The sequence below is a fragment of the Eleutherodactylus coqui genome, chromosome 8, assembly GCF_035609145.1.
Source record: "Eleutherodactylus coqui strain aEleCoq1 chromosome 8, aEleCoq1.hap1, whole genome shotgun sequence".
In the NCBI taxonomy this organism is placed as follows: domain Eukaryota; kingdom Metazoa; phylum Chordata; class Amphibia; order Anura; family Eleutherodactylidae; genus Eleutherodactylus; species Eleutherodactylus coqui.
Genome location: NC_089844.1, coordinates 78,086,592 through 78,110,583, shown reverse-complemented (window position 1 = coordinate 78,110,583; position 23,992 = coordinate 78,086,592). Strand labels below are relative to the sequence as shown.

The following is a 23,992-nucleotide window of genomic DNA, read 5'->3' as shown; positions in this document are numbered from 1 at the left end:
GACTGAGCCCTGCTATGAAAAATCCACAGCAAATCCGCCATGTTGAAACATAACTTCAAGGTATGCTACGTGCTGCTCTTATCAGCACCAAAAATGCAGCATGTCTTAGATAATTTTGGTATGCTTCCCGACTTTTTTTTAACCACGCCTGTTTTGTTAAAACTTTTCAGAGCTGTCATGTTCAGAGTAAAAGCGCTTTAGGGGCTTTTCACACAGTCTGGAATTTGGCTGCTGACACAACAGACAGCTTAAGCTGGCACTGTGGAAATCCGCTCCAAAATCCGCACGACTACATGGAGATTTTGATGCACAAAACTGTGCAGATTTTCCCCCCATGTGAAATGTCCCTTGGAGACATAATATATTTGGCAAAGCCACCTACTCCGCTTATAACTACGTACTGGAGGTGTTGGCTCTACAGTGCTTGTTGTGTTCCAAGATATATCCATCGACACAACTACAACGATGACTGCCCATACGATCTTCACAGAGCTGGTCACATATGCCCCATACTTGACAATCGTTAAAATCTAAAGTAATTAAAATAAAGAAAAATAATAATTAGCATATTAATGTAGTAAATAATTAATTATAGACCAGAGGCCACAACACTTCTAATAAAGAGAAATAAATGTAGAAATGTGTATCCAGCTCTCCGTTCTAATATCTATTTCATATCTATCTATATCTCTCTCACTATCTATCTATCTCATCTATCGCTCTATTATCGATTTATCTATCTATCTATCTATCTATCTATCTATCTATCTATCTATCTCATAGCTATCTTATATCTGTCTATCTGTTTGATATCTATCTATCTCATCTATCTATCAATCTCATATCTATCTATCTCTCATATCTATCTCTATCTCTCTCACATCTATCTATTTATCTATCTCATCTCTATCTATCTCATCTATCTATCGCTCGAATATCGATTTATCTATCTATCTATCTATCTATCTATCTATCTATCTATCTATCTCATAGCTATCTATCTTATATCTGTCTATCTCTTTGATATCTATCTATCTATCTAACTAGCTCATATCTACCCTGTTTCCCTGAAAATAAGACATAGCATGATTTTCCAGAATTTTTGAAGATGCAAAATGTTTTTTCAGGCTTTTTGAGGATGCTTGAAATATAAGCCCTACTCCAAAATTAAGCCCTGCTAACAGTTAATTTAAAAAGTCAATTTAAATAGTGTCCAGGCAGCTATACATGTAAAAAAGTTAAACCTTTTTGAACAAAAATTAATATAAGACACTGTCTTATTTTCGGGGAAACACGGTATCTATCATCTATCTATCTCATATATATCTATTTCTCTCATAGATATGAGATAGATAAATCGATATGAGAGTGATAGATAGATAGATAGATAGATAGATAGATGAGAGAGATAGATATCTATCACATATCTGTCTATCTATCTATCTATCTATCTATCTCATATATATCTATCTATCTCATTTCTATCCGTCTCATATCTATCCATCTCTCTATCTACATATTCCATGATTAGCTTGAACACAGTCAGCAACTGAGTCAGGTTTTGAAGTTAATAGCAGCAGTAACAACTTTCCTGAACTGAGATACTTATCGCTACTTTCAGCTTCTCTATGTTGATGCAATCAGATAATAGTGTCCTGTTATAAAAGATATCAATACTTTTTCTCAGCGCTTTGAAGCCGGGACAGATGTCAATATCTCATTACCATAGAAAGCTTTTGTGTGCAGCAGTCTAACAATAGAACAACTTCCATGTGAAAAAGGACATCTTCTAAGTGAGCAATACACTAAGGCCTCATGTCCACGGGGAAAATCAGATCCGCTGCAGATTCTACATGTAGAATCTGCAGCGGGTCCCTCCTGCCCCGCGGACATGAGCGCCGAAAATAAGAATTTAAAAGTATTTACCATCCGGCGCGGGCGGAGAAGATCAGCTGTTCCTCACGGCCGGATCTTCATTTTCGGCCGGCGGATGAATTCCTGACGCCGGCGGCACGTCGCCGGCACGTCGCCGACGTGCCGCGCGCATGCGCCGGGCACATCCGCCGAGCCGAAGCAAGGAAGATGCGGCCGTGAGGAACAGCTGACCTTCCCCGCCCGCGCCGGATGGTAAATACTTTAAATTCCTATTTTAGGTCTCCCGCGGATCCGGACGGCTTCCATAGGCTTCAATAGAAGCCCGCGGGAGCCGTCCCCGCGGGAGACCCGCATGAAAATGGAGCATGGTCCGGATTTTTCCATGCTCCATTTTTTTTTAAATCCCTTTTATTGACGATCCGCGGGTATTTATCTACCCGCGGGTGGTCAATGCATCCCTATGGGATGCGGATCCGCATGCGGGAGATCCGCTGCGGATCTTAAATCATATTTTGCCCGTGGACATGAGCCCTAAGTATTTAGACCTTCTATGTTTAATAAAGACCCTATTGCCCACTTCTACAAAAGCTTCTTCATAACCAACATGTTATGTGTGAAAATGTGATTTGACTTTAAGTTACTTGCATTTACTTTTCACTAAATTTATTATTTTAATTTGTTTTTTTTTTTAAATTTAAATCTGGATACTTCATTTGCGAATCACCTATTGTACAGCACCATAGGCAGTAGGGCTGACTTTACTATAATGACAATCATACATTAAAGGGACTACATTATGTTTATGCACACTATCCTACCAAAAGTAATTGGACTCCTGAGCAAGAATCCAAAGTTGTATTTATTTACACATGTTAATTCTTGGCAGGGCTCCTTTGACCTTAATGACATTGAATACTCTCCATGGTATACTTTCCATCGGATTCACTTCAGCTGGTATTTCCCTCCATTCATCAAAATAGATGCATCAACCTGTCTACAATGGTGCAAGGAGTGTGATCACTGAACAGTTGAGCAATGGAAGAACGTTCTATGGAGTGACAAATCACACTACTGCATCTTCAAACCAGATGGATGTACCTGTGGAGGATGGCTGGGGAACGGGTTTTGCCTAATTGTGTTGTTCCAACAGTTAAATACGGCAGAGGTTCCGTTATGGTCTGGGGATGTTTTACATGGCATGGTCTCAGTCTGTTGATTGTAATGGCAAGAACCAAGAACATGGAGGTGTACCCTGACACTCTAGATAATAATGTGCTGCCAGCAATATGACAATATTTTGGGAATGGTCAGCAATACTTCCAACAAGACAACGTGCCTGGTCACAAATCCAACAAATCCTTATATTGGTTTGAGGATATGGATGTTCCACGATTAGACTGGCTACACAGAGTCCCAACCAGAACCTTACCGAATATCTTTGGGGTAAACTAGAATATCAGGTAAGGAAATATGAGCAGCGTCCATTTTCTTTGAGAGAACTCGTCAGATATTTGCAGTATGAATGGAGGGAAATACCAGCTGAAGTGAATCAGATCCTAGTAGAACGTTTGCCATGGAGAGTATTCTATGTCATTAAGGCCAAAGGAGGCCCTACTAAGTATTGACATACGTAAATAAATACTTTTGATTCTTGCTCAGGTGTCCAATTACTTTTGGCAAGATAGTGTAGTATTGGGTGGGCAATCTACCTGACCTGTCTCCTATAGTCATTGTATGTTGTTTTCTAACAGTGGAACTACACAATAGTGATCTTTCCCCTACTAGCTGCATCGTCATATGATCAAAACAATTCACTTTAGCTTATGTTGCCTCTACATTTCATGCACCAGGCCATATTATGTCTCTGTACAGCGTCTGATTGTATAGGGCCATAATACAGCACACAGAGAGGTGTACAGCAAATCAATATTCTTCAGATTTAACCCCTTCATGACACAGCCCATTTTTTTTTCCATTTTTGTTTTTTCATCCCCCCTTTAAAAAAATCATAACTCCTTTATTTATCTATCGACGTCGCTGTATGAGGGCTTGTTTTTTGCGGGATGAGTGGTAGTTTTTAATGGTGCTATTTAAAGTACAATATAATGTACTGAAAAACGTTTAAAAAATTCTAAGTGGAGTAAAATGAAAAAAAAAACGACATTCTGCCATTTTTCAGTGCGTCTTGTTTCTAAGGCGCATAAACTGCAACAAAAACAACATGATAGCTTTATTCTATGGGTCAGTACGATTGCTACGATACCAAACTTGTATAGTTTTGTTTTTTTTACTATACTTCTCTTTTTTTTCAAAGACATTACATTTTTTTCAATTATTTTCTGTGGTCATTTTGTGCGCGCAATAACTTTTTTATTTTTCCGCCAACATAGTTCAGCAAGGGATCATTTTTTGCAGGATGTCATGTATTTTCCGTTAGTACTAATTCGGAATACATACAACTTTTTGATTGTTTTTTATTGCCTTTTTTTCTGGGAGACAGGGTGACTGAAAAAGTGCATTTCTGGCGTTCTTTACTTTTTTTTTCGGACGACGTTCACTGTGCAGGGACAATAATGTGCTACTTTGATAGGTCGGACTTTTACGGACGCAGCAATACCAAATATGTATTTTTATTTAATGATTTAGATTTTTTAATTGCAGATATGGCAAAAGGGGGGCGATTTAAACTTTTATTACTTTTTTTTTACAAATAAAAAAAATGTATTGATTTTTTTAAACGTAACTTTTAAGTCCCCCTGGGGGACTACAAGATGCGATGCTTTGATCGCTCCTGCAGTATGACGTAATGCTATAGCGTTACGTCATACTGCATTCTGACAGGCAGCCTATCAAGCCACCCCACGGGGAGGCCCCCGGCAGCCATGAGACCTGCACAGCTCCCCCGATCCCACTGCGGGGGGGGGGGGGGGGGGCGTATGGGACCCCTAAACATCGTTCGGGGGCTTTTAAAGGGTTAGTAGCTTCGATCGGTCGAATGGACCTCTCTGCATACATACCCCGACGCTCCAGGATGTAAATGTACATCCTGGAGTGGGAAGGGGTTAATAAAGATGCATATTGGGGGGGGTTTGTTGGACTCAAGTAGATGCTGCGCATCGGTACATCTGCAATACAGCTGTATTTTAGGGTGTGTGTGTCAACCTGTTCTATTATACTAAAATCTGGTATCATGTTTGTCAGATTAGGCAGTCATACTTTGCAGGAAATAATGTTCGTATGTCTACTGACCAACGCAGGTTCGGTTGTCGTTTGCACTGATGATGTATCCTGCTGGACAAAAGCAGACCCCACCAGATGGAGAGGAATGACACTGATAGGAACAACTCAGCGCAGCACAATTACTTGCACCTAGGGGAGACAATTAGAATATACACCAGATTAGTACATCACTCATAAAGCTCAGAAGAATTTAGAATGACAATTGACATTTTCAGTTGGGTTAAAAATATGGTGTCAAATACACTAAATGGACAAAAGTATTTGGACATGGCATGTTTTTCAGAAAAAGCGTTTTATTTTTCTATTTAGTACATGTCGGCCCTCCTTTTGCTGCGGTAACACGTCGAGGCGTACTTTCCACAAGTTCTCTGTAAGTCTTGGCAGGCATAGTTCGCCATTATTCATGCAAGGCTGTCAGAAGAGATTGTTGTGAGGATGGGCATGGGTAGCGGTGTCGTACCCGTCGCTCCAGTTAGTCCTACAAGTGCTCAATCCGATGAATGAATAGTTATTACAAAATAAGCAGTAGTGGACGTAGCAGACCTTGTCATGGCCCCTATGGACATTGTGTATGGTCCTAATCCAAGTCGCAGTGGACAATTTGAAGGTTTACATAACTGTTCAACGTGCCAAGTAGGGCATGTATAGGCACATTTTGGCCAAACTGGAAGTTCATGAAAACCCCTAAACTAGTACTGAACACTGTCTAAGAGTGTGATCATGGTCTTTCAGTGGATGCGGCTAAGTGGTTAATACAGTTGCCTTAGTGGTTATCACCGTTATCACCATTGCCTTGCAGCACTGGGGTCCTAGGTTCAAATCTGATCAACATCTGCATGGACTTTGTAAAACTTTAGGACTCTAATGCTAACCACTGAGCCACTATGCTTCTTCCTTCTCTGGAGGAGGAGAACAAGAAACACAAAGAGAACATACAAACTCCATGCAGATGTTCTTGGTCCAATTTGAACCTAGGACCCCAGCGCTGCAAGGTGACAGTGCTAACCATTGAGCCACATTCATTGAAAAACCTACACTTTACTTCCATAGCTTACCTCCTAGGAATTGTATACTATTAATGGATCCAGGTCTATCCTGCACCTCTAGTTTTGATTGCTTATGCGAAACTTATGGCAGCCTCAACAGACATGGCTCAAGCCTTTTTCAGGTTCTCGTCTCTGACATGTTTTTTGTAACCCCTTTACCACTAGTTATCATTATGGTTCTTCCATTTGTTTTGTATTTTGACATGTTGGCTTAATGCCTTGGAATTGTTGTTTGTACTTACTGTGCCTTTCCACACTTCCAAATCTGCATTTCTATGTTGTTGCAGAGTCCCCTAGTTGGAAATCACATCACATGGTTTTGGTTTCAGAGCTCTTGACTATTTTCTAGTCTTCTCTTACTTAACTTTTTTTTGCTCTAGGGCTTCTCCTACCCACTTTTTTTTTCCCTTACCATTTCCTTACCCAATTGTGTCTGCCTACTTCACTCCACCATGGCTAACCTTACTGTTATCTCCTTAAATGCTCAGGGCTTGAATCTGCCCGAGAAGAGCTCGGCACTGCTACACATCTTCTGGAAAAAACAGGGCGCAGATAGTGTTTCTCCAAGAGATGCATTTTCACATATGCACTGATTGTTCCCAAGACGTATACCACAGCGCCTCTCCAGACTCAAAAAACAAGTCATTTCTGAACTTATTTCCAGATCAATACCATGGGAATGGGTGGCTACTCACTTGAATGGACAAGGAAGATTCATTTTTGTAAAGGGTAAGATTTCTAATACCCTTTTTACATTTGCCAATATTCTTTCACCTAACACTGGTCAGTTGACCTTCCTAGAGAAAACATTGGTGGTTATGGAGGAGTTTGCTGAGAGTGTTGATACTAGGAGGTGATTTTAATATCCCAGTAGACCCCTCACTAGACACCTCTCAGGTCTGCTTGACTAATCCCACCTGTCACTCACCGGCTGCAAAACATCTTACACCAATACCAGCTACTAGACCTCTGGCGCCTACGTCATCCGACCGACAGGAATTGTTCCTTCTCTTTCCATCCTTATAACCAATATTCTGGTATTGACTTTTTTCTTCTTCAAAACTTTCATCTTCCTCTTCTCTCCTGCTCCTTCATAGACTGTATGTCTTTTTCTGACCATGCTATAATTACGCTCTATACCTTAGCTATCCCCTAAGGCTTGTCAATAGCACCTTAACGATTCTTTTCTGCAGAACCCGTAAATTGTAACTGAACTTGAAAAAGATCTTGCTCTTTTCCTCAATATCAATGTTACTCCTGACTGTAGCCCTCTCTTAGTTTGGGAAGTATACACATGTTACATCACAGGATGGTTAATCCGCATTTCTACCCTCATTGCCAAAATTCATACCCTTGAACAAACACACAAATGGTGGACAGTTCCACTGGGGCTGAACTCACTAGATTACCGTGATCTCTAACTCTCTTCTACATCATACCTTGCTGCAGCCAGCAGATTAGCTGCTATTCAATCTTATCTCTGAGACTCTGGGTTGAAGCGAATTCACTCAGACTGCACTTCAGGCCATAGACTCTCCTCTTTCAGAGGATGAATTTTTTACTGCCAATAAAAACACTCAACCAGGAAAAGCATTAGACCTTGATGCTCCCTCTCTAGCCCATTACTCACGCTCTATAGAATGCCTGATTAGTGCCTTTCTAAGGGCCTTTAACTCTATCCCTCATCACGTATCAATACCGGTCAATACACTTAAGAGTTTACAGTAATGCTAAAAGAAAGTAAAAACCCTTCTACGTGTGGGAGCTACTGACCGATATCTGTCCTCAATGTGGATCTCAAAAATACTAACAACTCAGCTGTCTACCCTCTTGAAAGACCTTATTCACAGCTTTCAGGTTGGATTATTGGCCTCTAGAGAGGCTAGACTTTGTCCTATTCGTAGTGAATTACGTTTATGGACTAAAGGAACCATCACATGGGTTGGCAGATTGGCCATTTTCAAATAAATACGGTATATTGCATAATTTGCTTTACCCCCTACGAGCAATTCCCGTGCACTCCACACTTAATTTTCCAAAACCTGTCTTCCATTGTAAATCAATTCATATGGTCTCAAAAGCCATCCCGTGTCGCATGGTCAATGCTCTCACAACCCTATATACCCACGTATTATCATTTCTAGACTAGTGCAGACTTGGGACACTCAAACCGTGGATCTATTTAGTGCAAGCATTCATCCCATTTCCTATTGAATATGCCCCATGGCTTTTGGATTACATTAACCCTTCAATGCTGTCTCACCTTCTTATTAAAAACATGGTTCGAGTGATCATGCATCTTTTCCGCTATATGGATATCTCCCAACACCCATCCCCTCTCTACCCCATACTCTACAACCCCTCCTTTCATCTAGGCTGCGAACCAAGACCCTTCTGTGGCTAGTGCAAAGCTGGTCGTTTGCAAGCACATTTTTTCAGGATAAAAGTGTCATGGCAGACCAAATGACATTTACCTAGGAACCCTGCGCTCTTCCATTTTGGTTCGCATGTCAACTTTGTTAATTCCTCCTCTCACTCCCTTCATTGACAAGTTATGAGCATTGTCTTACAACATTCGTCAACAGTACTTTCCTGAGACATGACCTCTCGTTATTTTATAAATTACGCATCAACTCATATTACTGTCCACACTAAGCTCCATTGTTTTTTCCCATCTTTTTCTCCTCTTTGCTGACATTGCGGAATTGCACAGACTTACATGTTTTCTGGGAATGTCAAAAAGTCCCTGTTTTTTGGGATACTGTCTGGAATATTACTTCGAAGTTGACTGATCATGTCCTTCCTAGATTATTCGATTATTCGTCACCTGATCAATGCGGCCTGATCTTGCATCCCAGCGCTCCATGCGGCTCTGGTTCCAAAAGGTTAAAGAGATAAAATGTATGGAAGACTTGACGGCCTCTTCTCGCGGACATCACGACAAATTCATGCACTCAAATTCATGGCATCACTGGTTATGTTTTTAAGACAGTCAGGAATATTTATCCCTTCTATCGTATGCCCCCACGCCTTTTTTTTCTGTTTTCTTGCTAAACAACTGTGTTCCATAGAACTGAAGTTGTTCGGTTCTGAAGTTCTGGATATTACAATATTTTTCAGTATATTACACTGGTACCTGGATCTTCAGTATTGATTACCAGGCCAATGTGCTTTTCTTCTTTTTCCATGCTTAATGTTTGCTGATGTAGAGTTTTCCAGCTATTGCTGATCTTGTCATGTTACCACTCGACTACATAGTGGAAATTGTATTCTGACTGTTTGGAGATTCTAAATTTTGCTCTTACAATAAAATTAGAATTTCAAAAAAAGGAGGACAGATACATTAGTATTCCAAAGGATTATTGTGCTTAAAAATGGCATCGCACAAATTAAGACCTAAGCATAATTTACTTGCACCGAATATATACAGCAAAACTAAATGAGACCTTAAATGGCTAATTTTTAATTTAATTAAATTACAATATTTCATGGACTTTAAGAAGGAATATCTTAACCACAGCTGGAGAAACAGATTGCTTTTCCTGCTAACCCAAGCCAGCAGCTAACAAGGCCTACAACGGGCATCTGTTTAGGTCCTTGCAGAATCTTAATACAGCTCAAGGGCACCTAAGAAAACAGATATTGGGCATCTGGCAATTGCATTTTTTTAACTTTCTAAGCTCCATAACTTCAGATACAGTGTAAAAAGCATTGTAAGACACAACCATGTTCAGGATACGACTTGCCACGTTCCATGTTGTGCACTGTATTATTGGGCGAAATACACACAGTCTTGTACATGAGACCTAGACCAGGAATTGGAGCCCCAGAAAGATAATTTGCATATTCATGGTGCATTCTGGTAAGAGTGAAGAGTTGCTATGAGTGGGACGATCGCTGGGTTTAGCCGGGTCCAGCTGCTTGGAGGTTAAATACCATTATGAGAATTCTTGACTATTTGAAGTTTCAAAGTAGACATTAACTAATTATGTGCAACATGGAAGGGGGGAGTAGCCATATGGTAAGCTGCAATTGTATGCTCTATGTTTACAGACCTATTGGAGGAAAAGCCAAACCTCACCTGCCAGAAATGCAAGCTTGTGTCTCTATTGGATGAAAAGGTGCAAAGTCTTCAGGAGAAAAAAAGCTACATTGAAACTCATTAAAGATGATGAGGATTTTTTTGACAGAGCAGAAGTAACTCTTCTGTTGAAGAAAAATATATTTTCAGTGTACCTACAGAAGCAGAGGAATGGAAGCATGTGACCCAAATAAACAGGAGGATCAGGAGTCAGCCAGCAGCCATACTGCTCAGGAACCCGTACCAGGCTGTCACACTAAGAGGTACAGCAAGAAATTACTTTGTCCATAAAGAACTGTGTAGTAAGCACCCAGAATCCTCTTGATGGAGAAAAAGAAGTGTTGTGAAGACGAAAATTAGGGTGCTGGTTGTGGGGGATTCCCTATTGAGAGGTAAAGAGGCTGCTGTCAGTAGACCTGGCATAACCTCACGAGAGGGGTGCTGTCTTCCAGGTCCACAAATCAAAGATCTGTCTGATAGGCTATCAAGACAATTCAACTGACAGCAGAAACTTTGAAGACCTAGATCGGAATACGAGTCTAGAATGACACAACTTATTTATAATAATCAGGGGGAGGGAGGAGGTGTTGTATGTTAGGAAACCATAAATCTCCACAGAGATTCAAACTTCAGAGCATGAGAGTTCTGTAGAAACTATTTGGGTAAACATACAAGGAGAGAATAACAGGACACTATTGTAGGCATTTACTATAGGCCACCTGGACAAGAAGAAGATATGGATGAACTCTTTCTACATAAAATGACTAAGTTCTCAAAAAAGCATGACATAGTGATCATGGGAGATTTTGATTATCTAGACATTTGTTGGGAATCTCTCTCAGGCAAAAGTAATGGGTCCAAAAATTCTTAAGGCCCATTTACATTGGATGAGTGTCGGGCAAACGATGCCCGACACTCGTCCCTGTATCCCCGCGCTTCAGTGCTCCTGCACGGGAGCTAGCACAGCAGGCTCGCACACGGAGCGGCCAGCAGGGGGGTGGGGTAGTGCGGGAGATTTCTCTCCTCTTGCTCCCCCGCCCCTCTCCATTCACATAACACAGGCACTGTTCGCTATGGAACGGCGGCTGTTTAAACTGCACGATGAGCGATGATCGTCATCGCTCACCCTTTGGGCTGCTATATTTTGACAGAGAAGGATGATCAACAAGTGGAACAGGTTGCAACTGGAGGTGGTGAGTTCCCTTTAATGAACGTTTTGAAACATAGGCTGGACAGGTATCTGTCTGGGATGATATAGTGAATTCAGGATTGATAAAGGGGTTGGACCAGATGACCTTGGAGCTCTCTTCCAACTCTGTGATTCAGTGACCCTTTTTTAATTAGTTACACATTAGATGAAGGAATTTACAAGTTGGATACTGTATTATTTATGTCCACTCTTGCAGGTCATGGGTAACCTAATGGATTTTGTCCACTACTTGTGTTTTGCTATCTGCCATGGCTTTTTTTAATTTCTAGTTCGTGAATCAAAAAATCATCAGGATAGGAGATCAGTATCCAATCAGTGAGGTCTATCACGCAGAACCCCAGTCAAACAGCTGTTCAAGGCGCTCACTTAAGTGCAACGGCCTCTTTTCAGGCCAGTGATGCCACATTCATCATCTCTTGGCCTTTCATCAGATGATTCCCATTCAAATGAATAAGACTGAGCTTCTATCACAGCCTTACAAAATGTAATATGCCTAGTATGCAGTGAAGAACCGCAGCTCTTACCCAAGCATCGTGGTCTGTTCAAATAACTGACCAGAAGAGGTCTCAGATAGCAGACCCCCACTGATCGACTATTGATGTCCTATCCTAAGGATAGGCAATCAATATGCTAGTCCTGGAAAACTCCTTTAACTAAGGCCTCATTCATATTGGTTTATTTGCGCACTGTATTACGTGCGTATTTTTTATGTACCTAATATGGAATATGGAAACCTCATTGATTTGCATTGGGATATTCAGACATGCGTATTTATGTGCATTAATTATGGTCTGTATTCCAAACTGAAATAACCCATTAACGTCAATGGGATGATGTTGTTGTATGTCATTGCCATATTATTCTTTTTTGTCCATTTAGTAAAGCATCGATTCTTAACTAAGCGGGTGTAAAGCCTCTCCATAACTGGCGTCATAGTTTGCATCTACAACCTATTTCACTTCAATCAAAAATAATAAAACACATCAATGTGCAAGTTCCACATCATGCACAATGCTACATTAGCAATATAACTTACTGCAGTTTCTCCCAGCTGTTATATTAGTTTCATCCTCCCCAAATCGGCAGTGAACTGTTTCATCACAGACTTTATCTATAGGGATGCACTGCCCAGATGACGGACAAGACCATTCTCCAGGACTACATTCTCTCAACCCACTCTCTGAAATACAAAAGGTATATTGGATGTAACTGGAACTATGTAATCAATAGTCACTTAATTACTAATATCGGTCATTTAAGTGAAAATATTGCCTTCACAGAATTAAGTAGAATGGTGTGGCATTCACAAGTTATTTTCATTCCAGACTGTCTCTGCCTTAGGACTCCTTCACACGAGTCTTGGTTTCTCTCGGAAGAGGCGCGTCTAAAAAAATCTCGGCTAACTGCACGAAAAATAGCGTGAATGGACGATTTCCCGTAATTAAGTCCTGAGCTCAATTGGCAGTGAAATTGCCCATTCACACGATTGGTAGCTGCGTGTTGTGTGTTATCCAGTTCCCATAGGGGTCTATGGAAGCTCCTCCGCATTTTGCACCAAAGATAGGTCAGGTCCTATCTTTTCACGCAGCACAGACCTTAGATGCGAGCATTGCAGTCGCATGTCCTATCTTTTAACCCTTTCCAATCCACTGTCTGACCTCTGAAGACAGTATGATTTAAGGCTGTACAGCTCCGATGTTGGAAGACGCCCGTCGGGGTTCTCTTACTGTATATTGCCAGCCTCTCTGCTGTCAGAGCCTATCCAGCGTGTCACCTCATGCAGTACTGGCTTTAGCCAGCATATAGTGCCATTGTATAATGGCAGAAAAAGAGTAAGACCCCTAGGAAAACCGGGATACAAATTGGATTGGAAAGGGTTAAGGTGTGAGTTTTTTGCACGTTTAAAATTCCCTCATCTGAACGTTTCTATAGGAAACCATTAGTTCTAATAGATGCGGGGGGGGGGGGGGGGTTTATGTGCCTATTCTGTGCGAAAACGACCATGTGAAAGAGCCCTTACTGTAAATAGGGAATCAACCTACCACATCCATTTTCATCAGCATTGTCATCGCAGTCATCGTCCCCATCACAAAGCCAGCTCTGGTGTATACAACGACCGCTTGGGCACGTAAAGTAATCTCCTTTACAGGTTGGATAAGCTAGGTAGAAAATGATAGCATATTGTCAGAAGGTAGATGGCAGAGTGTCCACTGCATTACAGTGGTAAGTCACTGACACAGGAAGCTTTATGTAAACCTAGACAACCGAGGTACATTGCAAATGCAAGTGAAAATTACATGCGGTTTCACACGCAGGTTTTTGTGGCTATTTTTGTGGTAGTTTTTTTAACCAAAGCCAGAAGTGGATCCAAAGAATATGGGAAATATAAAGGAAGGGCTTATATACGTCTTCCTGAGGAATCTACTCCTGGCTTTGGATGTGTATAATTGGTATTTCTTACTTTAGTTTTGGACATTTGTGATATTTAGATATTAAGGGTTTTTTCAGCTTATAACTAGTGTTGAACAAACTGAATGAGTAGAACCCTGTTTTAGGTAAAACTTTGCTAAAAGTTTGGTTAAGCATGAACCGAGCTTTTAGCAAAGTTCTACCCAAAACAGGGTTCTACTGGTTTAGTTCGCTCAACACTAGTCCTGACCACTGGTGTATAAAACTAAGAGCCATAAAAGCCCTATATAACACTCTTGGAGTTCTGTACAAGGCTTTTATGGCATTTAGCAGGGGGGTAACTATAGAGGATGCAGGGGATGCAGTTGCACCCGGGCCCAGGAGCCTTAGGGGGCCCATAAGGCCTCTCCTCTCCATATAGGGAGCCCAGTACTATGAATAAAGCATTGTAGCTGGAGGCCCCATTACAGGTTTTGCATTGGGGCCCAGAAGCTTCAAGTTACGCCTCTGTCGTTTAGACAGTGTTATACTCCAGTTTTAGGGGTTTTCAGTGAACTTACAGTTAGGTTCAAACTAATTCAAACTAAACGTTTTGTAAAAGTTTGGCAAATTCACTAAACCGAACTTTTCAAAAGTTTGCTTACCATTACTTCTAACTATTATAGTTATAAATAGTGGTGAACAAACTTATAAACTTACAAACTTAGAACCATACATCGGGAAGAGGAAACTTCTGTCTCTCCAAGATGGAGTCAGTATGAGAGACGGAAATAGCCACAAATGGGAAGTTATTAAGCCATACTTAACTAGCAGAAGTATAATGTTGCCTTTCCCACAACAGAACAAGAGTTTCCTATGGTGGTAAATGTATAAACTAAAAGAAAAAAACTGATTCTTGGTCAAAGTGTCCAATCAGAGTGATGTCTCTGCAGAGTTGTAGATTTCCTCTTAGGTCTCAGAAGCCGTACAGTTAGAAGCTCTGTGAGTTGCTGTCAGGTCCGACTGTGCAGTAAGGGGGCTTCAGACGGGAACAATAGCAGGTCTGCCAGCCGCAGACACACTGGGAGTGATTAATGAGTGTGAGGGTTTGGTGAAACTGAAGGAAACAGACACCAAGCAACGTCTCTAGATAATAGGACAGAATTTTTAAAGTTTGGAAGGTACAAAGAGCCTACAATGTAAGCAAAGCAAATATACATGCTTCTCATTGGACTCAGTTACAGGGGAATGAAAGGGAATATATAAATCGCTCTTAAATAACTCAGCACTAGACGTGCCCTAACTTTGTAATTTACTGTACGCACTGGCAAAGTTCCATTGACAAGCACCGATCTGGGGGAAGATGCGCCCCCTCCCCTACAGATGGAGATCAGTGCCTTAAAGGAGCCAAATTTTAACAACTGAAGCAGATCTAGAGCTCTTTAATTCTTGTTCATATTGCAGGCTATGTTCACACTAGTGTTTTTTGTTTCCATCTAGCTGTTTTGCTGTGGGAGCAGCTAAGCGGAAATAAAAAAAACGAAAAACGGATAACTTTCTCTTTGCTTCCATTTTCCATTGACTGAAGTACAAGCGCAGCCGTCTGAGCTTTTGCTCCTGTTTTAAAAATGGACGGAAAATTGACAAATCCAATGAAATTGAAGGTTTTCAGTTTCAATGCATGCATATTGGCCCAAAACTAACGCGTTTTTTTCCGTTTAGCTGTTTCCATAATGGAGCAGATAGACGGAAACAGAAAACGTTAGAGTGAACAAAGCCTTATTCATTACTCAGCAGAGATAAAAATGAACATTACTGCAATTCTTTTCATCGCTTCCATCTCCGCAGTCGTCATCGTGATCGCAGATGAAATCTCGAGGGATACATTCACCGTTCACACACTGAAACTGGTTGGTCAAACATCTTTGGGCTGTAAAGAAAAGACATGAAACTCAACATTTTATGTATATGAAGTAGCCATCACTAGCCGTTCGCTGCCCCATGTCTTCTTATTACACATATATCATATCTGCCCCTATGTAATGGTCTGAAAAGGCAGAATAGCCCCTCAAGAATATCCAACCTTTATCACTCACCTGAAACTAAGTAAATTGTGGATAGCTGATTGCAAATTTCTTAAGGGCATTTAAAATTGTATTGTACACTGTTACTTTAATAGGCATGACTTAAAGGGGATATGCCCATCTTTACAAGTTATCCTCTATCCACAGTATAGGGTATATCTTGCTGATCAGGGGGAAATACAATTGTTAAGACCCCAGCTGATCCAGATATCTCTTCCGGCGCATCCCTTCATTTTCACAGCAGTACCCACTGCATTCACTTCAATGGGAACTGCCAGAGATAGCAGAGTTCAAATGTTTGTCAATCTCCAATGGTCCTATGGAGGTGAATAGAGAAAGGATATCTGGATCAGTGGGGGTCTCAGTGGTTAGACCCCCACAATCAGTAAGTTATCTCCTATCCTGTGGATAGTTTGCTGAGATGGTAATACCCCTTTAAAGAAAACTTTATAGCACACAAAGTATGGTGGCAGAGCAAGGGGGAAAACAGCAATGCGACGATAACATGTGATATACAGTTTTTCGGACACAAAGGGGGTGGGGGTAGTACAGGAGGTATGGGAAAGGAAGGGTACATGATAGGCAAATGTGGAAGGCCATAGGTAGGGGCAAGGGGCGCATTGTGAGGGCAGGGGACTAGATCTGGTATGCTTCTTTGAAGAGGTGCGTCTTTAAGGTGCATCTGAAGTTCCATGCGTTGGGGATTGTCCAGATGTTTTGTGGTAGAGCATTCCAAAGGATGGGTGCTGCTCTAGAGAAGTCCTGGGGTGAGCATGTGAGGTTCGTATTAGAGCGGTGCTTAGTCTGACTGTTAGCAGAGTAGAGTGCGAGGGCTGGGTGATGTATGGACAGGAGGGAAGCAATATACGTAGGTGCGACGCCGTGCAGATCATTGTGGGTGAGTTGAGGAGTTTGAATTGAGTTCTGTAGTGGATGGGCAGCCAGTGCAACGACTGGCATAGTGCTGAGGCATCTGAGAGGCGGCCGATGAGCAGCGAGTTGCAGTAGTCGAGTCAAGAATGGATGAGGGCAAGAACGAATGTCCGTGGTGAGGGACGGACAGATTTTAGCAATATTTCTGTGGTGCAGGTGGCATGTTCAGGCCAGAGATTGGATAAGGGGAGATAAAGGAGAGGTCAGAGTCCAGTGTGTCCCCAAGGCAGCGGGCGTGCTGTCTGGGGATTATGGTGGTGCCAGATACTGATATGGAGATGTTGGGGGAAGGTTGGCTGGTTGAGGGCGGAAAGACAAGGAGCTCAGTTTTTGAGAGGTTATCTTTGAGAAAAAGGGAGGACGTGGTATAACAAATACCTTTTCCGACTCCAGGGAACCTGCTGTAAGCGCACCATAACTTAGTTTATGGTGCACATACCTGGTGACAGGTTTCCGTGAACATATTTAAAGCAATGTGAGTCAGTCAACAGCCAGTGTCTACATATGTACATATGTGCATTGGAATGTATGGGGTGAGAGGAATACTGTGATCAGGTTCGGACAGTTTTGGGTGTTGGGAATTAACCGGATTGTCCGGGGTAGCATATTCCAGGGAACTGGAGCAGCTCAGAAAAATCTTGATTCAGATAATGGAAGAATTTATGGTGGCTTTAGACAGGCAAATAGTCACTCGAAGTAACCACTTAAAGGACAGATTTTGGGTAACTGTATTCCCATGTAAACATGGGAAAGGGCAGGGAAAGTGAGGGAGAATCGCTCACTTGTGGGAGTCACTAGGTGTTTAGCTCACCTAAAACCAAGCAACTATTGGCTCATTTAAACAGGCAGTTGTTCATCTATGAATGGTTGCCTGTTTACACTGAATGGAGATGGGTAATCGGAAGACATCTCTGGTGTGCTCTGCCTTCAGTCAATTAATGACTATCATTTTTGTGCTTTCACACAGGAGCGATATAATCATTGGCATAGTTGTCAGGTGCTTGACTGACATATTGTGTAAAGCCACCCTTAGTTGGAGCTCATTAAAATAAAGAGCACTGATAGGGTGATAGATAGAGATGATGGAGTAGATGTAGGGCAGTGCAGCACTGTGGAGAGCTTTATGGATGAGAGTGAAGAGCTTGAATTGTATTCTTTAGTGGATGGGCAACCAGTGCAGTGACTGGCACAGGGTTGAGGCATCAATGTCGTGACTGGCAAAAAGTGGAGGTATCAGTGTAGTGACTGGTACAGGGAGGAGTTATTGATGTCATGACTGGTACAAGGTGGAAACATCGATGTCGTGACCGGCACAGGGTAGAGGCATCAATGCAGTGGCTGAACAAGAAGATGAGCCTGGCTGCAGCATTCAAGATGGATTGAGAAGAGGAGAGTTTAGTGCAGGGAAGACTGATTAATAGCAAGTTGCATTAATCAAGCCGAAAATGGATAAGAGCAACACTAAGTTTTTCTATTTATACCATAAGAAAAGGAAGGATTCTGGAAATGATTTTGAGGTGTAGGTGACATGAGTGTGCAAGTGATTGAATATAGGGAGTGAAGGAAAGATTAGAATTAAGCTTTCTTTAAGCAAATGTATGAAGACTGTCAGAGTCCCTACGATAACACTGATCTGACAGTGCACAGGAGAACATAGAGCTGTCGTGAGTAGACAAGTCTTCTCATAAGTCTGTAATTTCTGATAGCTCAAAACCACAATAAGATCATTAAAATCAGAGGTCACATTTTTTAACAAATGCTTATAAAATTTTAATATAGATCTCTGTATAGTTCTTCTTTACAGTTCTCCACTTTAACTAGTGTCCTGATTCACCGATAGCATTCCTAAGAGGAAATCTGAGAAGAACTATAAAGAGAACTTGAAGAAAATACATGATCATTCATTTCCTTCATATATGGATCATGAAGTTGAATCTTCTCTCCTATTCTCCAACGGTGCAAAAACCATGGCAGTCAGAGAGGATCAGTGGATTGACTTATACAAGACTGATCAAAGCAAATACCTGACTGGTTGCTGTGAGATACAACAGACTCGTGTTACTTCATCCATTTTATTAAAAACCTTTCATGGGTTTAATGAGTTCTATCTTCTGCTGTTTAGGTAGACCACTGATTTACAGTCATTGTCAAAAAAAATCCCTCCCCTAGAAGAAGTTGTTGGAATGGAATGAAACTTTCTCTGTGTGATTGTAACATTAATACAAGTAAGTGATTACAATATCAGAGCAAAAGCATAATTTATTGTGGAGAACTGACCTCTCGCAGGGAGGCTCTAGTACCCTGTTGTACCACCTCTAGCTTGGATACAAGATGTGATACGAGTGGTCATGGAGGCTCTAGTACCCTGTTGTACTGCCTCTAGCTTGAATGCAAGATGTGATACAGAAGGGCATGGAGGCTCTATTACCCTGTTGTACCACCTCTAGCTTGGATACAAGATGTGATACGGATGGGCATGAGGGCTTTAGTGACTGTTTGGCCGCCTCTAGCCTGGATAGAAGATATCATTTGTTATCATATTGATTCCTGTGTTATTCCTCTGTCACACATAGAGTCAGCTGGTGGCCAAGGTATGTGGTCAAGTTCGTCCTTGTCAAGACAGGTTACCTGCATGTAGGCAGGTAACCTTCTCTGGGTAAAGTTAATTAGGGGCAGTGTTTTTCCTTGTTGCAGTTGGCTTTATTGTTTAGCACTGTTTGTTGTGCAGTAGCGTTTACAGATCCAGTGCGCCCTGTGAGGATGTAGCACATACTGGCTCTGTATGGTATCATGTGGCATATTGGTCCACATTTGCTGTAACTAGGCCTCAATATCATGCAAACTCATAAACTGTCAAAGTTGGCATCTCAGATAATCCCATACATGGTCCATTGGCAATTGGGGTAAAGAGGATTCAGTTGCACCCAAACTAATAAATGATATGTGAAATGACACAATCCTGTTATTGCAAGAAATGGAACTAAAAATCTTCTGGCAATAACATTTTGTCCTACCGGCTGATGGTAAACCAAAGTTTCTTCATAATACAATCCTATCACTTACTGCAGTTGGCCTCATCTGAAGCATCCCGGCAGTTGACAATCCCATCGCATCTCTGACTTGTATTGAAGCAGGCTCCGCTGGCACAGGAAAGCTGACTGCATACAGGATATTCTGCAATTGTAAAGTGACAAGCATTTCCACTGAGCTCAGTTCAATAAATAAGTCTATGAATCTGCACTTGCATAACTCAATGTAACATCTAAGGGTTCATTCACATCAGTGTCACTGATTTTCACTAAAAAACTAGACAAAATAGCACAGCAAGCTGCAGTATTTTTTTCCTATAAACTCCAGAAAAATGTCAGATTGATGGCCAGAAATGGAACAGACCCCCATTATAGTCCATAGGGGGCTGTTCGGCACTATTTTGTTCATTAGACGAAACCGTTCAGCCAGGAGGTCCGTGAACTCAATCAACAAACGTATTTAAATTAGTAACCATATAACATGTTCCAAATGCCTCCTGGGTTTATGTCTAGTAGTCGAGCAGACCTAGAATAGGTTAGAATGGACTTGTTGGAAATTCCTTGCTGTTACCTTGAAAAATGGCAATATACGATATAGTTAAGAGAAGGGCGGCCATAGAATAATCTCTAAAGCTGTTAAGTGAGGTTCACCTCTAATTGTTGTACTCAAAAACTTAAATAAACTGAGCTGTCTGGATTAGACAACCCATTTTGAGATCGGACATTTTGTGTTAAATGACGGGGGTTGTTCATTTAGGACTTTCATCAATTAGTCAGAGAAGGGGTTGTCTACAAAAAGGGTCTCTTTCTGAAGGAACTGGTAAGTTCATGTACTGCCTCACACAGCCCATTAATTTAAACGGGCACCAAATAATGCTTCTTTGATGGTACTGAAGGGAAGATGAACACGTGCTGCTAGATTGGCCCACAGATTATAGCTGATCACTGAAGGTCCCAGTAGCCAGACACCTGTGCCTAGCTTATTTTCATTGGATGCTTCTACGAAATAGGATCAGTTCACAGCAGACAACCGCTTGAAGGGATTTTCTAGAAAAATACCATTGATGACCTATCTTCAGGTTTGTTTATTGGTTGCTCATTAAAATCAATGGGAGCTATGCCTGCAGTTACAAGCCTCAGCCACTACACAGTGGTCGGAGCAGCAGGTTCCACTCCAAACCCTGTGTATTGCTGCACTGACAGCAGGCTCCTGATCAGCTGGGGTCCCAAGCGATGAACCACAGCCAACCAACTATTGATAACCTATCCTCTAAGCGTCAGAATATTTACAGCGCTCAACTAATTTATTGGTAAATTCCTTTAATCTGGCATTTAGCAGTATAGTTTTTCCAAAAGCTTTGATTTTACAAGAGTAGACAAGTGTTTCACAGACTGCAGTTCTCATCACCCTCCACCAAGTCAGGTTTTCATGATTTCCATAGTAATGCTCAGGTGATGTCATTATAGTCAGTGATTCAAAACATTGCCAGAACTGTTCTCTCTATAGGATATCATCATATCATGACCTGTTGGGGGGTCATGAAGACTGGAGTTTGGGAAACACTGGAAAAGACCAACTAAAAGATTTAAAGGAGGTTGGTCAGGACTACAACAACATGACTGCTTTATTCCAAAAACAGTGCCATGCCTGTCAATGGAGTAGTATTACAGCTCATGTCTAGTGATGAGTGAACTTTTTAAAAGTTCAGTTTAGCCAGCTTGCCGAATTTAGGCAAATATTTTGGATTGCTCCAAATTAATTTGACCTAAACCTAAATTTCATCAATACCCCTAAAACGGGAAGAGGAGGTAGAGGAGGAGGCAGAAGTGGTAAAAGAGAAGAAGGAATAATTTTAGTGTGTTCGCCCAAGATAAACCATCCAAGGTTTGGGTTCATGTAGAACCAAACGTTTAGCAAAATTCAACCCGAAACAGGGTTCTACTGTTTCGGTTTGCTCAACGCTACTCATCTCCATTCACTTCAATGGACCCGAGCTGCAATGCCAGGTACAACCCATGGTCAGACATGGTGCTGTTTTAGGAAGAAAGCTGGCATATTTTTGTAAACCTGTATAACCCTTTCAAAGACTGTGACTTTTGTTGCAGCACCTCAACAGATTAAAATTTATTAGTCTGTATTACATAAAATCCTGGAGTTCTACTTTTCCTAATGGTCAATAAAACTAAAGTAATGCAAAAAAGGTATATTATAATATTATCATTGCTAATCATTATAATAATAAGTGGAAATGATACATTTTTTTATGAAAACTATAAAGACGTAGAACTAATAATTTTAACCCCTTACAAAACCCTTTCTATACTTCTCCATTCTCCGTCTGTCAATGCAAACAATGAAATGTAAGGAATGTTATCATCACACTGAGCCTGTAATGGTCATTTCACATAAAACAGCAGCACACTGTTTGATGAATAAGACACTTCATCTACTCTAATTAAATGGGTTACGGCTACAACATTGCTCAGATGTTTATCTTCGTCTGCATGGGTAGTTTTTCCTTCCCACTAATCCCATTAGCCACAAAGTAGACTGTGCTTTAAAAACTCCTTGTCCCATTTTATGACATGTCCAGGAGCCGAGTTACTTAATATTGGAGAATTTTTCAGTTGACTGGCCTCCTAAATAATGTACCGTAGTGAGAGGCGAACTTGAGTTCTTATCTCTTGTGCAACTTGGATCTCTTTTGCTGAACTATCCAAGACAGGATCGTGAGGCCAAGAATAGTGCGCACTACTCCTTGGGGATCTCTTTACTTTAAAGCACCAGTAGGACTCGGAGCTAAAAAAAAAAAATCTCCTTGACTTACTTGGGGACGGTTTCCTCTACTTAATTGAAAGCCTTTGAAGTTAATCCAACAGATACAATTTTTTTCTCTCCTGTTTTCTACAAAGTGATTTAGATGGAGAATTGTTGAAGTGCTGAATTCAGTAATAAGAGTCTGTACAGAATGCTCAGCGTGAACCTGATACATATGTTCCTTCAGAAGGTCTCTAAGGCAGCAGTTTGTATGTACAAGTTTTAATGAAAGGAGAAGAACAAATGTTTTCCTTTTCTAATTTACAATATTCAACACATTGAAATACTAGACACAGAAAAGAAATGATTGAAATAGATTCCCGTTTGGTAAATTAACTATGGGATGTCTTATTAATGCTGAGTTTTTTTCAGCACAATTGCACTCATTTTAACGCCAATTAAGGGCCAGAAAAAGTAAGGCTTATCCCCATGGCTCCTTAGAAGTAGGAAAAAAATTATAAAATTGAGATTTGGATGAATGATATTTATAGCACATTGCCATGGCAAAAGTCATGGGACGGGGACTAATATCATGTAATATCCCCTCTAGCCCAGCAAAGAGCAGCAATTCAATGTGAAATTGGTTGCATAACTGGATTGAAGATGTCTGAAGGGATGTTGAGCCATGTAATCTGGATAGCCACCTACAGCTCCATGGTATTTGTAGGTACAGGAGCTCAAGTGTGAATGGACCTCTCCACCACGTCCCAGAAATGCTTGATTGCACTCGTGCTGGCCAAATCTGCAGGCCACACCATTCATAGGAACTCTCCAGAATGCTTCTAGCACCAATTCTGGACAACTTGGACCTGATTGCAGGCTGCATTGTACTACTGGAATATCACATTATTATGAGGGTACATAAAATCGATGAAAGGATGCAAATGGTCACCAAGCAGTGAAATGTAGCGGGCACTGATCAATAATGTGTTTAGGCAGGCCACTAGGCTCAACGTATGCCGTGAGAATGCACCCCACACCAGCCTTGTTGATGATGGCTTCGTGGATCTATGCCACACACAAACCCTACCATCAGCCTGAAACAATTGGTACCATGCCACATGTTGCCAATGCTCTAAACTCCAGTTAGCAACCTCATAAGCCCAGGAGAGGCCCTGTGTTCGGTGTCGTGTTTTAAGAGAGGCACTCTGGTGGGTCTTCTGCTCCCATATCCCATGGAAGCTATGGAACGCTGCACTGACCAATATAAGCGTGTGGGGCCTCCTGCATTGAATATGGAAGTAATTTCTTCTTGAGTCGCTTGTCTGTTTGCATTGACAATCCTGGC

At 41.3% G+C, this 23,992-nt stretch overlaps 1 protein-coding gene across 1 annotated transcript in view; it reads right to left on the bottom strand.

The window, feature by feature from the left end:
* Nucleotides 1–23,992, bottom strand: part of LRP2 (LDL receptor related protein 2) — a 211,957-nt gene that overhangs the window by 174,023 nt on the left and 13,942 nt on the right. Inside the window, exons 5-10 of the mRNA XM_066577806.1 lie at nt 19,921–20,031; nt 15,657–15,770; nt 13,495–13,611; nt 12,489–12,632; nt 5,125–5,244; nt 402–530 (exon numbers count right to left, since the gene is read on the bottom strand). Coding sequence (XP_066433903.1) covers nt 402–530; nt 5,125–5,244; nt 12,489–12,632; nt 13,495–13,611; nt 15,657–15,770; nt 19,921–20,031 — 735 coding nt within the window. The remainder of the gene's footprint in view (nt 1–401; nt 531–5,124; nt 5,245–12,488; nt 12,633–13,494; nt 13,612–15,656; nt 15,771–19,920; nt 20,032–23,992) is intronic.